Genomic DNA, 15,936 nt, shown 5'->3' on the forward strand with positions numbered 1-15,936 from the left:
CTGGAGGAGACAGAGCTGGTTGCAGACACCCCCAGCCCCACGAGGTTGAGCTGGAGGGCGAGTAGCCTTGGTTCTGCCTGGGGAGACAGACAGGACTTGCCAGGGGAGAGGACACTGGAGCCAGGACTTTCTGCTGAAGGGCGCATTGGAGGAAGAGTGTCGAGGAATTACAAACTGGACACTGTGTATAAAGGATCCTTAGTGTCAGGAGGCTAGGAACAGGGACTATGTCGGCCAGCCACCATCTTGTACCCCACAAGGCTGAGGTGATTCCAAGCCATTCCTGCTGTGACCACCAGATAGCGCCCCAGCCCTGCTGCTGGGAAACCAGGCCCCCACCCCCCACCCCCCCCACCAGGTCCAGGGAGGGGCCCTTTGCCTCAGGACTTGCATGCCTAGCCCTGGGCTTGTTTCACACCAAAGACATATATTCATTCATTCATCGCAAAGAAGTTTATTTCTGTTTTTGTTTTTGATTTCTTCTGCACCTTGTGAGAGCCTTGTTCCCCAACCAGGGATTGCACCCTGAGCCCTCCGCAGTGAGAGTGCAGAGCCCTAACTGCTGGACTGCCAGGGAGTTCCCCATCCTGCAGACGTTTATGAGGTACCGGCCTAGAAGCCTTGGAGTCAGCAGGCAAATCCCAGCAAGTCACACTGGCTGTGTGGCCCCGGGCAACTCGCTTCACCTCTCTGGGCACGTGGCAGAAGCTGCCTCTCAGGGGTTTGAGATTAGATTAGGCTTGGAGCACCTGTGGGTGTCCAGAGCACCTCCTTGCTGGGCCCTGCCGTCCACGCCGAGTTCATCTGCCTCTCTCCCGTCCCTCCCCAGCCCAGTCTCATTGGCCCCCATGGGTGGACCAAGCTGTATCCCACTTCAGGGCCTTTGCCGGGTCATGCCCTCTGCTGGGAGTGCCATTCCTACCATCCCTTCTCTTTCCCCGCTTCTCAGGAGGCTGCCCCAGCCCCGTCCTGGGGGAGCCCACATCCCCTACTGTAGCCGGCTGCAACCCCACCCACCCACAGCCACCCTTAGATCCAGGAGTTATCAGTGCCATCTCCCAACATGTGAAGCCAATGCCCAGCATACAGTAGGTGCTCAATAGCGCCTGTGTGCCAGGCCCAGGCAGGGTGCTGGGAACGCAGTGGGAACAAGAATATGGGGTTCCATATATTATAAAACTGAGAGTTCAGAATGTGCCAGGCCTGAAGTTTAATCCTTACACGCGCACCATAATGTGGGGATGGTGAACACTCCCATTTTACAGATGAGAAGACTGAGGCTCGAACATGGTTATATAGCAGACTCCACTTTTGGACCCCTGGGTCTGGACTACTTGCCCTGCTGGTCCCCCTGGGACTGGGGTATCTGAAGTCAAGTGACAGGCTGGTGTCTGCATGTGATCCAGCGGTCCTGAGGTTCTGGGGCCTTGGGCATCCATTTGTGACTGCTGGCCACCTAGTTGCTGCCACCAATGCGACAGGCTTGTGAGGGGTGCCCTGGCTACCCCAGGGCTCTCTGATTGCAGGGTGCAGCAAGACACAGGTGCCTCCTGATGGGGTTTCAGCATTTTTTTAAGTTAATTCATTCATTCATTCATTAATTCACTGTGTTGGGTCTTTGTTGCTGCGCGCGGACTTTCTCTAGTTGTGGAGAGTGGGGGCTACTCTTCATTGTGGTGCACGGGTTTCTCATTGTGGTGGCTTCTCTTGTTGTGGAGCATGGACTCTAGGGCGTGCAGGTTTTGGTAATTGTGGTGCAGGGGCTTAGTTGCTCCGCAGCATGTGGGATCTTCCCGGACCAGGGATGGAACCCGTGTCCCCTGCATTGGCAGGTGGATTCTTTTTTTTTTTTTTTTGGCACACGGGCTTAGTTGCTCCACGGCATATGGGATCTTCCTGGAGCTGGGATCAAACCCGTAACCTCTGCATTGGCAGGCGGATTTTTAACCACTGAGCCACCTAGGAAGCCCCGGCAGGTGGATTCTTAACCACTGACACCAGGAAAGCCCAGCATTTTCTTGAAAAGTCTTTGAAAGTGGATTATGAGGTTACCCCTCAGGACAGGACCAAGTCACCCCTCCCTCCCTGAGTCACTGACTTGGGTTCAAGTCAAGCCTCTGGAAATGATCTTTGGAGGCTTTGGAGCTGGAGAAAGGAGTTCTGTTACCCAACTTGCAGGGAAGCCACCGCCCCACTGGGCATTGTTTCGACAGGTATGAATATACTGCTATCTCCTTATTCATTTTTTGGTTTGCTTTTTATTTAAATACTTTGACTTATGTCCTTTTTTTCCCCGCTTTTTATTTATGTTTGTTGGTTTGTGTTTTTTATTTCTATGTTTTCATTTGCTTTTTTTGTTTTTGATTTTTTGTTGATACTTTTTGAGTTATGTTTTTCCTCTATTTTTCACTTTTTAATCCATATGTTTTGGTTTCTGGAATGGGTTTGTTTTTTAACTTTGTTTTTGATTTGTTGGTTTGGAGGTATAAACACACACAGTAACTCCTCAGAGTTCTGTTCAAATGGCCTTTTACGTACATGGACCCCTGAGTTACCCATGCCCAGAAGGAGACCCAGGACCCTGTAGCCCCAAAACCTCCGATGTTCCCCAAGCTATTCCCCGGGGGGGGGGGGGGCGGGGAGGCAGTCACCATCCTGTTAGATCAAACTTCCTTCGCTTCTACCTCCTCAAGGAATCTTTCAGGAATAAGCTGTAAGGACCAGGACCTGAGAAGCCAGTGGGGGACACGGACGGATGCCTCCGTTCTCTCTCCTGATCAATGTCTCGTGAGTGCTGCTCAAAGCTGTTATGTTAAACAATCTCTAACTTGCAGAAAGGTTTCAAGCATAGGACAAAGGGCCCCGCGCATCCTTGACCCAGACGCACCAGCGGTTAACGTTTTCGTTCTCTGTGTCTGTGTGGAATTTCGGGCAAGGTTGCTGCCCCCACACCCCTATATCGCAAACTGGACCGCGTGTATTTTCCAAAGGCAGGCCACTCCCTTGCCTGAACGAGTACGGTCACTAAAGTGGGTACTTGGCTCTCAGGGCTTTAGCGAGGCTGCCCCACCGCCGCCCCCCGGAAAGCGGGGTCGGGTCCCCCCACCTCTCAGCCTGGCAGGGACCGAGGCCACCATGCAATCCCTGCATCAGAGATGCTGCCCGAGGGTCGGCTCTGTGCGGGGAACAGGAACGCAGCCGCGACGTGGCAGCAAACGTCTGCGGAGCCAGCCCCGCACCCCGCACCACCCAGCACCGCGGTGCGCAGAGGAAAGGCCCCCAGGTACATCTGATCTGAGCCCAGAAAGACTCCCGTCGGACCCCTGATCTTCAGAACTGTAAGTGATACATATGCGCTATTTTCAGCAGCTACATTTACGGCACTTTGTTAAAGCAGCAAACAGGAACCTCATACATCCAGCCGCACTGGGTCACCTCCGCACACAGGCCGCCTGGGCATTGATGAGTTTCCTTGAAGCCCCACCCCTCGCAGGCTCTCCCTTCTGCCATTGGCCAGAGGTGGGTCACAGGGTTGTGCCTGACGGCTCGTCCACCCTGTTCAGCCAATCAGGATTCACCTCCGGGCTGAGGGCGGGCCCTGCCGTCTGCCGCCAACGTGGCCGCCAGATGGCTGCACGAAATGCCATTGTCCCTTTGCAGGGAAGGCGATGGGGTGGCGACGTTCGGGGGCAACGTGGAAAAGGAGCCGCGGGAAGGGGCATGAACTGAGCAGGCTCGGAAGGAAGGGCTTCGAGCCCGGGCGGCAGGCCTGGGCGCCATCCAGGGGCTGCAGGGAGCCGCGGGGGCGTTGGAAGCAGGGCCGGCACGTGCGCCGCGGGCGTCACATGCCCAGCCCTGGTCAGGGCGCTCCCGTGCTCCCCGCCGCCGGCTCTGCAGTGCCGCCGTGGTTATCTTCATGGGCGCCATTCGGGGGCCGGCAGGGCCTTGCTTCCCGCAGCCTGGAGAGTCTCAGAGCTCGTCCAGGGCTGCAGACACTAAGTTGACCTGGAGCCTATCACAGGCGCCTCTGGCTTGAGTGATGTGGACTAGGTGACCCTGAGCGTTCAGGCCAGGCCGCGACCTACACCCTGGAGGCAGGGGCACGCCAGGGTGTGTCTGATTCCTGCAGACCCTGCAGAACTCGCTGCTCTGGATTCTTTTTTTTTCCCCCTTGGTAAGTGTCACTTTGCTTTTTTTTTTTTAATGAACTTTTATTGAGGGACTTCCCTGGTGGCGCAGTGGTTAAGAACCCTCCTGCCAATGCAGGGGACATGGGTTCCATCCCTGGGCCGGGAAGATGCCACAGGCTGTGGAGCAACTAAGCCCGTGCACCACAACTACTGAGCCTGCGCTCTACAGCCCGCAAGCCACAACTATTGAGCCCACATGCCACAACTACTGAAGTCCGTGTGCCTAGAGCCCATGCTCTGCAACAAAGGAAGCCACTGCAATGAGAAGCCTGCACACCACAATGAAGAGTAGCCCCTGCTCACCACAACTAGAGAAAGCCTGTGTGCAGCAGCAAAGACCCAACACAGCCAATAAATTAATTTTAAAAAGGAACTTTTATTGAGATAAAATTAACATACAATAAACTGCATATATTTAAAGTGTACAATTGGATACTTTTGTCTTATTAGTAATGTATATATGGCAATCCCAATCTCCCAGTTCATCCCCCCCCAACCCCGCTTCCCCCCTTGGTGTCCATATGTTTGTTCTCTATATCTGTGTCTCTATTTCTGCCTTGCAAGCTGGTTGATCTGTACCATTTTTCTAGATTCCACATGTATGGGTTAATATATGATATTTGTTTTTTCTCTTTCTGACTCACTTCACTCTGTATGACAGTCTCTGTGTCCATCCATGTCTCTACAAATGTCCCAATTTCATTCCTTTTTTATGGCTGAGTCATATTCCATTGTATATATGCACCACATCTTCTTTATCCATTCATCTGCTGATGGACATTTTAGGTTGCTTCCATGTCCTGGCTGTTGCAAATAGTGTTGCAATGAACATTGGGGTGCATGTGTGTTTTTGAATTATGGTTTTCTCTGGGTATATGCCCAGTAGTGGGATTGCTGGGTCATATGGTAATTCTATTTTCAGTTTTTTAAGGAACCTCCATACTGTTCTCCACAGTGGCTGTATCAATTTACATTCCCACCAACAGCACATGAGGGTTCCCTGCTCTGGATTCTAGAGGCTCCGCTTGAATAAAATGTAAATGGGCTTATTGTAAGCTGGTTTTGTCCACAGTAAGGGACAGAAACGCTGCTTAAAGCAGCTTTATCTTATTGGGGGGGGAGGACTTCAGGCACAGCTGGATCCAGGACCTCCAATTACAGCACAGGGCACTGCTGCTGCCTCCCTGGCTCAGTGTCCCACTGGGCCAGCCTCTCCCTGGCCATTGGCAGGAGCCACCTGCAGCTCCAGGCTCACACCCCTCCAGCTCAGGCAAGAAGTGGGTGTCCCTCTCCCAGCAAAAGTCTCACAGCTGGGACTTCCCTGGTGCCACTGTGGTTAAGAATCGGCCTGCCAATGCAGGGGTCATGAGTTCCATGCCTGGTCCGGGAAGATCCCACATGCTGAGGAGCAACTAAGCCCGTGTGCCACAACCATTGAGCCTGCACTCTAGAGCCCACGAGCCGCAACTATTGAGCCCGCGTGCCACAACTACTGCACCTAGAGCCTGTGTTCTGCAACAAGAGAAGCCACCGCAATAACAAGAGAAGCCACCACAATGAGAAGCCCGTGCACCACAACATAGAGTAGCCATCACTCGCTGATACTAGAGAAAGCCCGCATTCAGCAACAAAGACCCAAGGCAGCCAGTAAATTAATTAATTTTTAAAAATCATTAAAAACAAAAGAAAGTCTCAGAGCTGACTCTTCCTGGTTTGCTGAATGTCGGATGATTCTAAGTGGTTGGGCCTGGGTGGGTGCCCACTCTTGGGGACATCTGAGCTGGGAGTGCAGGAGGTGATTCCCAAAGGAAAACCTGATGCTGGGACCAGAGAGGGGATGCCAGCCACAACCTGGGGGCTCACCCTGATTGTTTGGGGCTCAGCACATGGGTCTTGTAATCTTGCTTACCTGGTACTGACTCCATTCCTGACCCTTTGGGGCTTTGTGACCCCCAGAAAGTCACTCTCTGTCCTTCCTCCAGCCTCAGCTGCCCCCTCTGTAAAATGGATGCCTGCCTCACAGCATGGTGGGGAACGGCGGAATCCTTACCCCTTCCTCAATTAGCAAGAATCCCTGTACCTGCGTCACACCCCTACCGTGCACCAGGCACTGTCCCTGGAGTCCTGGCTGGAATCTGCAGTACTGGGATCTGTGCCCATTGTACAGATGAGAGAATGGAGGCCGGAGAGGTCACATGTGGCCTGACCAGGGTGGCACAGACCAAACTGGGTTTCCAGCAGACGTCTCCTTCTCCCTCGAGGCCTCAGGGTCACTTCCTTGGAGACCCCAGAACCTTCTTGCTCCCAGGTCTCTGTCCTGCCGCTGTCTTCACACGTGTGTTCACTCGCTTGTTTGTGTCCAGCCAGGCAGGGACCATATTCCTGCGACACTGAACCCCTTTGTATTAGCTGCTGTCCCAAATCGACACAAACTTGGTAGCTTAAAACAGCAGTTTTTCTCTTCCAGTTCTGGAGGTCAGAAGTCCAACATGGGTCTCTCTGAGCTAAAACTCAAGGTGTTGGCAGAGCTGCACTCCCTTCTGGAGGCTCCAGGGGAGAATCTGTTCCTGCCTTTTCCAGCTCCTAGAGGCCGCCCACATTCCTTGGCTGGAGGCCCCTTCCTCCATCTTCAAAGCCAAACTGCAGGTCACGTCCTTCTCATGTTGCATCTCTCTGACCACAGTGGGGAAGGTCTCCACTTTTAAGGATCGCGTGATGACACTGGGCCCCCCTGGATAACCCAGGATCATCTCCCATCCGAAGGGCCTCGACTTAATCCTACCTGCAAAGTCCTTTTGCCGGTGCGAGGTGATATGTTCACAGGGTCCAAGGACGCACATATCTCAGGGGGCTGTATTCAGGCTTTCACTTCATTGTAGCACAAACATCCCATTACTTCTGTTCCCATCGCCCTTCCCTCCCCCACTGTTCAATCTAACTCCATGTAAATGTCCTCTTCTTCTGAGAAGTCTGCCTTGATCTCCCCAGGCTGGGTCAGGTACAGCATCCACTATCACAGCTCTGATTACGTTGGGTTGTCACTGTGGGTCTCCCCGGGGTGGTGAGCAGGGACCACAGGGGATGTGATGGGATGGGCTAGGAAGGAGCCTTACGGCAGGCACCTGGGGTAGGATGCAGGCTGCAGGCTGGGTCAGGGTGGAGAGGAGGGCACACATGGGACATACTCAAAAGAGGGACTCCCCAAAGAGGGCCACGACTTGCTTGAGGTCACCCAGTGCAAAGCCTCTGTGCTGGGGAGACACGCCAGGCTGGGGAGCAGAAGGCCACTGGCTGCTGGCCTGAGTTTCGAACCCACGCCAGGCCGACAATGGCCCTTTTATTCACACAGCCCAGGACGGGGTGGCCAAGTCATGGCAGGGTCAGGTCTCGGACAAGGTCACGCTGTGCAGCCCCCGCGCACCCTTGGTGAGAACACAGGGTCTCATTCCTGCCCCATTTCCCCACCGGGGAGAATCCCCTTGGACTGTCAGAGGCCAAGGCCAGGTTGAGACAGCTGGGTGCCCTCCCTCAGTGATGCTAGGAAGTAATGTGGCCCTTGGCACTGGCCTGGGGACAGCTGTCAGGCTGGACAGCTAAGGTGAAAGAAGGGTCTGGGCATGGTGTCGGCTAGCCGCAGAGGAGGGGCTGTGCCTTCATGGATTCTGTTTCTACACCTGGGGAGGGGGCGGATGCAGGGATGGGAGGTGATGAGGCATAGGCGGCTCTGGGAGATAACCAATTGCTCTCAACCTGTTTTTCCTGAAAGCATTTTCCACTCTTTAAAAGTTACATATTAATTTGTCTGTCTATATCTGTTGGGACTGGGTCTGCCTTGGCAAACCTGATGCCCCAACACCTCCCAAAGGACCCCGCCACCAGGAGATCGTCACTAATTATTTCCCAGAAACACAAACACAGCGGGGCCGCACAGGATCCATGAGCACGTCGGGGTGCCCCGACCACGTGGGAGGCCCCCAGGCTGGAAGGGATGAGCTCCAAAACAGGAAAAGCATTCTGCTGCACTGAGGCCGCAGTGGACTCAGGGCTCCCCAGGCCCACGCTGTGTGGCCGTCGCAAACTGGGGGAAACCCAGGATTCCAGGGCGGCCCAGGACACGGAGCAGGGAGCCTCAGGGGAGAGAAGCCAGGCGTGGCGGATGTGGCCTGGGGGCTCTGGTGCCCTCTCAGGTGAGGGGCAAAGCCAGGCACACAGAGGGCGTTGTGTGAGTCCTGTGGTGTGATGACAGCCGTCGGCGGCGTCGTTGGGACCGCTGGTGTCTCCCTCTGCCCCGTCCCTCCCCCGCCCCCACGCGCTCACACCGGCTCCAGCGGCCACGCGGCCAGGCCCGCAGCCCGGGGGGCTGCGAGGAGGCAACGGCCGGGGCCGAGGTCCCCGGGGGTGCGGGCCCGCAGGGGCGGGGCAGGACCGGCCAGGAGCCCCGAGCGCACCGGGGCCGCGCCGGCGACCACACGCGCACCCCGACGCGCACGGATGCGCGGCCGCGCTCCCCGCGGGCCCCCCGCACGCGCGGCGACACCTCGCCCTCACAGCCGGCGGCCCGGCGCCCGGGCCGGGCCCCCGCCCCCCGCCCCCCGCGGCCGCCCACAGCGCGCGCGACACGGCCCCGCGCCCCGCCGGCCCCGCGCCCCGCCCCGGCCGGCCCGCCCCGCCCCGCCCGCAGCCCGCGGGACCTTTATAGGGCGCGCCGGCCGCGCGCTGGAAGTGGTGCCGCCGCCGCCCTCCCCGCCGCCCGCCCGTGTCTGCGTCCGCCATGCGTCCCGGGGCGCCGGGGCCACTGTGGCCGCTGCCCTGGGGGGCCCTGGCGTGGGCCGTGGGCTTCGTGGGCTCCGTGGGCTCGGGGGACCCCGCGCCCGGTGAGTGGGGCGGCCGGAAGGGGCGGGGGGGGGGGCGCCCACGGGAGCCTGCCCGGAATGCGGGCCGGGGGCGAGGTCGGGGGGCGCGGCGGCCGGGGGCGGAGAGCGGCGACCCGCGGCCGCTGCAGGTTGAATCCGGGAGGGCTTGGGGCGCCCCTCCCCCAGCCCCAGAAGGCCCAAAGGAGGGTCACCAGGAGGTCAGGAGAGCAGATGTGACCGCTTCGCAATTTATGATCAAGCATCTAGTCACAAGAGCTGCTGACAGTTATTGAGCGCTTAGTGTCTGCCTCGTCCCTCCTGGAGTCCACGCAACAGCCCGCTACACAGTGTGGGCCGTCTTAGGCCCGGGTTCCGGGTGGGGAAACTGAGGCACGGGGTCATACAGCTTCTAAGCGGCAAAGCGGGGGTTTGAACCTGGACGATCCGGTCCTGATGCCCCAGAGGGAGGGCTGGGCGGCTGGACTCAGGACCTCCAGCTGGGGTCTCAGATCTTCCCTGGGTCTGGCTCAGGCAGACAGGTCGTTGGAATCTCACACTCGCCACTTGTTGTGGAGATGCTGGGGAAGTCGTATCCCCACTCCTGGCCTCAGTTTCCCCTTTTATAAAGGGTGCCAAGGTGCTGGGCTCCCAGCGCTGGTCCCTGGGAGGCGGTCGGCACAGCGCCCGGGAGCCCGGGAGCTCCCTGATATGGGGGCCGTGGCCACTCCCCCCCCCCCACTTAACGGTGCAGAAACCAAGGGCCATCTGCCCCCCACCCCACCCTGCAGCCCCACCCCAGCCCCGCCCAGAGGGGAGAGCCAAGCCCCCTCCCCGAAGGCCGCGTCCCCGGGGAGACGGTGAGCTCATGCAAGGGGAATGTTCCCAAGTTGGAGTGAGTAAGAGGCGGGCCAGGCGAGGGGGGGCTGCCGGGCGAGGGGGCTCCGCGTGCCCTCGGGCGCTGTCTAGACAGAGGGCAGAGGCGGGAGAGGCGGCTCCAGGGCCCACTGACCCTGACACGACCAGCTCCCGGGGGGGTCTGACCGGTTGGGCAGGATGCCAGGCCTGGGCGGGGGGGCCTGGAGCCAGGGCGAGGGCTTCCCTGGAGGGGTGGGGGTGGGCGGTGGAGCCGTTGGGGGCTGGAGCCCGGAGAGGAAGGATCCCCAAAGAATCTGCAACCAGGGCGCGGGCACCTGTGTGGTTTTCTGCCCCTCCTTCCCAGGTTGGGAGCAGATCATCTCCTCTGTAACTACTGAGCACCAACTGTATGCATCCCCATGGGCCAGGAGCTGGCTGGAAGGCCAAGGGCTGGGTGTGGGGAGGGGCACGGGAGGGCCCCTCTGGCCTGGTAGGAACTGCCCCCCTGGTCCACAGGTGGTGTCTGCTGGCTCCAGCAGGGTCGAGAGGCCACGTGCAGCCTGGTGCTGAAGACGGACGTGAGCCAGGCTGAGTGCTGTGCCTCTGGCAACATCGACACCGCCTGGTCCAACTTCACGCACCCGGGGAACAAGATCAGCCTCTTGGGCTTCCTGGGCCTCGTCCACTGCCTCCCCTGCAAAGGTGAGGCCCTGGGCGGGCGTCGGCCGCAGGTCAGGGTCATTGTGGTCCGAGGCGGGACAGCTGAGAGTGAGCTCCCCGGCCCGGGGGTATGCAGGAGCTTGAGGCTGCCGGCAGGGGGGTCCCAGGCTCAGAGAGGGGTTGGGGGCCTCGGCCTCCCGCAGGTGAGGATGCGGGAAGCTCCGAGGAGTCCCTGTTTTGGTTTCCACCCTTTAGGCCCTTGCACACGAGGAGCCCTCTGCCTGGGTGGCACTGCCCACCTGCGTTCCACCTGGGGGACGTACTCACACGCAGCTCTTAGGAAGGTGGATTCTCCTCGACTGGCCATTAGGGCTTGTGACCCCACACTCAGTGTTCCCAAACACTTACCTGCCCCTAACCCCACAGACTCCAGGGTCTGTGGTTAGGGCCACAGCTGCCCATTTAGCAAGCATGTGCCTTGTGGACCATATTCTGGGAAATACTGCCTCCTCCATCAGACTAGGAGCTCTTTGAAGGCAGAATGAGTGAATGACTAAGTCAAGACACAGTATCTGCCCTGGAGAAGGAGTTGGGGACCCTCCCAGCCCCCTGTGCAAGGCCGAACCTGCAAGGGCCTAGAGGGTGTGGGGAGGTATGAATTGAAGGAGGTGGGCTCTAGAGCCAGGGTGTTGGGGCACAGTTAGGAGTTTGCCAGCTGGAGAGAGCAGCGGGGAGAGCCTCAGCAGAGACCATGGCCTGGGATCAGACCCTGGTGGGCGGGGTCAGGACGGGGGCGCAGGGAGGAGGCTGGAGTTGAGGGCTGCAGACCTGCAGGCCAAGCTGACTGGCTGGCTGCTAAGATGTGATTAATCCCAGATCAGCCTGGCTGGGTGGTCCTGGACTCAGCTGCCATGTGCCCTGGCTCCCTCCAGAAGCCTCGCTGGCTTCTGGGAGGAGGACAGACTTCAGAAAGTGCGTGGACTGGGCATGACAGGGTCCAGGACACCCTCCCCCCATCTCGCCTGGCCTTGGGATCAGGAACTCAGCCCTGTCACTTCTGTTCTCGCTCGTGAGAAGCCACGGGGATGGGGGGGGGGGGGCGGGGGGAGAACGGTTCCAGATGTGCGTGTGGGTGGGCAGCAAGGGACAAGCCCAGGTGCGGCCCACATGGCCTGGCAGGGGGACCCCAGGGGTGCGGGCTAGGCTCTTAAGAGCACCCATCTATTTTCTGCTCACCCTGTAGGGTGGGTTTCCCCACAGCCCCACTTTACACACAGGGAAACTGAGGCTGAAACAACTCGAGCTCAGAGATGGCCTCCAGACCCAGAAGCCACAGAGCTGGGGTCCATCGGGTCTGGCCTGGAGTTCTCAGGCTGAGGTGTCCTTCCTCTCCCCCACTCATAGCTGTGACAGGGCCTCAGTTTCCCTCTTTTGTAAAATGATGACAAACGGCCCACCTTGTGGGGGCAGATGGGAGGCTGCCCTGGGCCTGGGAGGCGAGGAGCAGCCGTCAGTGGGGCCCGAGTGGGGTCGGGGACCCCAGGGGGAGGCTCGTCTCCCTGCCTGAGAAATGGGGCCGCGGGGGGCGATAACCCCCGGCGCAGAGGGCTCGAGCTCGGCTCGAGCTGCGGGAGGCCCCCTCCCCGGGAAGCCAGCCTCAGCCCAGGCCGACGGCCCGCCCTCGCCGACGCCTCCTCCGGGGAGGTCCTGGCAGGCACGGGGAGCAGGCTGCCCGTCCTCCCCAGACCCGCGCCCGGACGGGGTGGAGCCCCCCAGGCTGACGCAGCCGGCCCCCCGCCAGCCTTCCCAGAAACGCGCGGAGAGCAGGGAACAGACGTCAGCCCGAGCGGGCGGCCCAGCTGCGGAGCGAGAGCCGAACCGGGGGTGGCCGCCCGTTCCCGGACCCCCAGATTCGGGGCAGAGACCCCTCTCCCGCGTACACGGGGCCCCTCCCCCCGACAGAGGCACCCCACCCCCACCCCAGGGGCGGCGTGGTCCACGCGGGCCGCGGCCGGATCTCGCCCCGAACGGTCCCGCATCCAGACCCCACATCAATGTCCATCTCCGTGCGCCCCGACTCCGGCCCTCGGAACAGGCGGGGAGCGCGCGGGGGTTCCGAGGGCCTCCGGCCTCGGCCACGCGCCGCAGCCCACACGCGCGTGTGCTCTGTCCACAGACTCGTGCGAGGGCGTGGAGTGCGGCCCCGGCAAGGCCTGCCGCATGCTGGGGGGCCGCCCGCGCTGCGAGTGCGCGCCCGACTGCTCGGGGCTCCCGGCACGCCTGCAGGTCTGCGGCTCGGACGGCGCCACCTACCGCGACGAGTGCGAGCTGCGCGCCGCGCGCTGCCGCGGCCACCCGGACCTGCGCGTCATGTACCGGGGCCGCTGCCGCAGTACGTGGGGGCGGGGCTGGGGCGGGGCCACCGGGCCTGCGCGTCCCGAGAGAGGCCGCAGCGCGCGGGGGCGGGGCCTGAGAGGCGGGGCCACCGGGCCTGCGCGTCCCGAAGGAGGCCGCTGCCGCAGTGTGTGGGCGGGGCCTTGGCGGGAAGGGGCGGGGTCTACAATCAGGGTGGGGGCGGGGCCTAGGCTGAGTTCGTGGGCGGGGCCTAGTGAAGGGCGCCTATAGTCCCGAGAGAGTGTCCCCGGATGAGGTCTTCTGTGGGGTCGGGAATGAGAAAGAGCCGGACGCTGGTTTGGAAAGGGGGGAGGTCCTGGGGCTCATATGGGGCGAGGGATACGTGTGTGTGAGTCAGGGCAGCTCATTGGTGCAGTCAAAGGGGGAGGGGTGGAGGGTGGAGCTGGGGCGTGTGGGCGGGGCCCTGGGAGGGCGTGGCTTCTGCTGCAAGAAGGGGGCGGGGCCTCGGGGCCCGGCGGGGTGCCCGGCGTGGTCCCCGCGAGCGCCGCTGACCCGCCCCGCCGCCCCGCCTGCAGAATCGTGCGCGCACGTGGTGTGCCTGCGGCCGCAGTCCTGCGTGGTAGACCAGACCGGCAGCGCGCACTGCGTGGTGTGTCGCGCGGCGCCCTGCCCCGCGCCCGCCAGCCCCGGCCTGGAGCTCTGTGGCAACAACAACGTCACCTACATGTCCTCGTGCCACCTCCGCCAGGCCACCTGCTTCCTGGGCCGCTCCATTGGCGTGCGCCACGCGGGCAGCTGTGCAGGTGCGGCGCGGGGCGGGGGGCGGCGGCGGGGGCTAGCCGCCAGCCCCTCTCCGCGCCCGCATTTCTCTCGTGGTCCCTCCCGCTCTGCAGGCGCTCCGGGGCCATCGGATGCTGAGTCCGAGGAGGAGGAGGAGAACTTTGTGTGAGCCTGCGGGACCGGCCTGGGCCTGGCGTTCAAGGCTTCCCCGTCTTATTTATTGCCACAGCAGAGTCTAATTTATGTCCCACGGACACGCCCCAGAGCCTGGACCGGGACCATTTCGGGAGCCCTCGTGCCCCTCGACGATATCTTGGAAGGATTGCGGGAAGGAGGCCTGGGAGCAGGGCTGGTGGGTGGGGCCGCACGCCAGGTACCCTACTGCCCAGGAGGACCCCACGCTTCTGCTCCCTGGGGAGAATGACTCTGTTAATTACTGTTCCCAGCGAGAGGGCTGGGATCCCTGCCAGCAGTTACTGAAGCGGCATCCTGGCCTTCGGGAACAGGGACGGGGGTGAGAGGGGGTCAACACGCCTAGAACATGCCCAGGCCCCAGACGGGCCAAGGAAGCAACCACTGTCCCCCACCAGCGCCAGGGTAACGAAGGGGCTTACCTTTCCCCTGCCTCCAGTTCCCCACTGTGTCCTGTGGAGGCCCCTGAGGAAAGCCCAGCTTGTCCCCGGGGGGGACGGGGGTGCCCTCTGTGCCTCCTGACACAGGCCTTGGGCGTGGAGAGGCCACACCCGCCCAGAACAGGGCACCATGTCCGGCAGTGCCCAGTTCACTTACAGTGAGTGGGTCCCGCCCCCTGCTCACCCACTGGCCCAGGCTGGGATGTAGACACCAAGACCCACTGCACATCGGACATCGTAGAGCCGTGTGTCTGAGGGGCCCCCCCAGTGCCAGCTGCCCTGTCCACAGGTGAGGTCCAGACTCCGGACGCGCGCTCCGCCGCACCCTGCCCTGGCCACGAGGCCCAGCTCGCAGCTGAGCCCTCCTCACCTGCCCGCTGGGTTCCCTCTGTGCACCCCGGCTGTTGCTCTGTGTAACCTCCCCGTGCCTGTGTGTAGCCTGGAGGCTCAGGCCAGGGTGGGGGCCCAGCGGGGCAGGAACCCAGCTCCCCGAGTTCAGCGCGAGGCGTGCAGGGCCGTGGTGCTTGTCGTGTCCTTCCCAGCCTCCAGGAAGTGCCTTACCTGCGCCACCCAGAAAAGTGCCCTTCTGCAGCGGGTTCGCCCCAGCTCCCCGACAAGGCAGCCTCCCCACCCTGAGGTCCTGCCTCGCCTGCCAAAGAAATAAACACTGAAAAAGCCACTTTGGAGCCCAAGCCTTGGTCTGTCCCCCTCTCTCTGAGCCTCTGAGCCCCACGTTGGTAGGGGGTTACCTGCCTGGGGGCTGTGATGCTGGCATGTGGGGGGTTCGGGAAGCATCCAGGGCAGAGACCCAGGTGCATGGCCCTGGGACAGCTGCCGCCCGCCTCTGGGCCTCCGTGTCCACCTTCAGGCAGTGAGCAGCAGCTGTAGAACTGAGGCGGGTGGGGTGGGGGTGGGTGGGAGTCTTGGTCTTTATGGGGTGGGGAGAGGTGGAAGGAGGAGGGTCAAGACGGCTCAGGGCAGCCCCAAGAGGCCGCCTGGTTTAGGACCCAGAAACAGGCCTGGCCCGGAAGGGTTGGAGGTACCATAACAGCACTAACACGATTAGTAAAGCGCCACCTGGGACACACGCGGCCTCGCTGCCAGCTGGGCGCTGTTTGCTCGAAGCACTTTTCAGAGGGTCAGGTCCAGCTTCCTGAGGAGCCCGGCCAACCTGAGCCCCCACCCTCTCCCAGCCTCGGTTTCCCCATCCGTGGGCAGGGTTGGCCGGGTGGTGGAGGAATGGCGGTCCAGGCAGGGGCCGAGGCCAGGAAGCTGTCCCGAGCTCGAGCTGTGAGGCGGGGCAGAAAACCCCAGAGGGGTCAGCGCGGGAAGGGTGTGGGAGGATGCAGAGGGGCCCAGGTCCTGTGGCTCAAGGTCCCCCGGGGGGGGGGAGGGGCACAGAGCTGGACCCTCAGCCGCGCTGAGGCCGAGGAGAAGCTTCAAGACACGTGGGTGGCCCTGGAGCAGAGCATCGTGTCTGGTGAGTCAGTTGAGACTTTATTCTGTTATTTTGCCCCTTTTGTTTGGAACTGATGCCCCCCTACCCCACCTGCCACCCCCCCCACCAGGCTTCCCGGAGTTTGGGGGTCCAGGAGCCCTCTGCCCCAGCCA

The 15,936-nt window shown here is 61.3% G+C and overlaps 1 protein-coding gene across 2 annotated transcripts; it reads left to right on the forward strand.

Annotated features, from left to right (window-relative positions):
- The first annotated feature begins 8,922 nt into the window (after positions 1–8,922).
- FSTL3 (follistatin like 3) lies at positions 8,923–15,221 on the forward strand. Of its 2 annotated transcripts, XM_057710296.1 has the most exons (5): positions 8,923–9,064; positions 10,415–10,600; positions 12,735–12,950; positions 13,489–13,716; positions 13,807–15,220. In XM_057710296.1, exons 1-5 carry the CDS (start codon positions 8,962–8,964, stop codon positions 13,860–13,862), a joined length of 789 nt encoding a protein of 262 aa, XP_057566279.1. In that variant the 5' UTR covers positions 8,923–8,961; the 3' UTR covers positions 13,863–15,220. The 2 variants fall into 2 exon arrangements, with proteins under 2 accessions (XP_057566279.1, XP_057566278.1); XM_057710295.1 differs by having other exon boundaries at positions 8,926–9,064; positions 13,489–15,221.
- The last annotated feature ends 715 nt before the right edge of the window (positions 15,222–15,936 follow it).

This window comes from Hippopotamus amphibius, chromosome 15, assembly GCF_030028045.1.
Source record: "Hippopotamus amphibius kiboko isolate mHipAmp2 chromosome 15, mHipAmp2.hap2, whole genome shotgun sequence".
Taxonomy (NCBI): Eukaryota; Metazoa; Chordata; class Mammalia; order Artiodactyla; family Hippopotamidae; genus Hippopotamus; species Hippopotamus amphibius.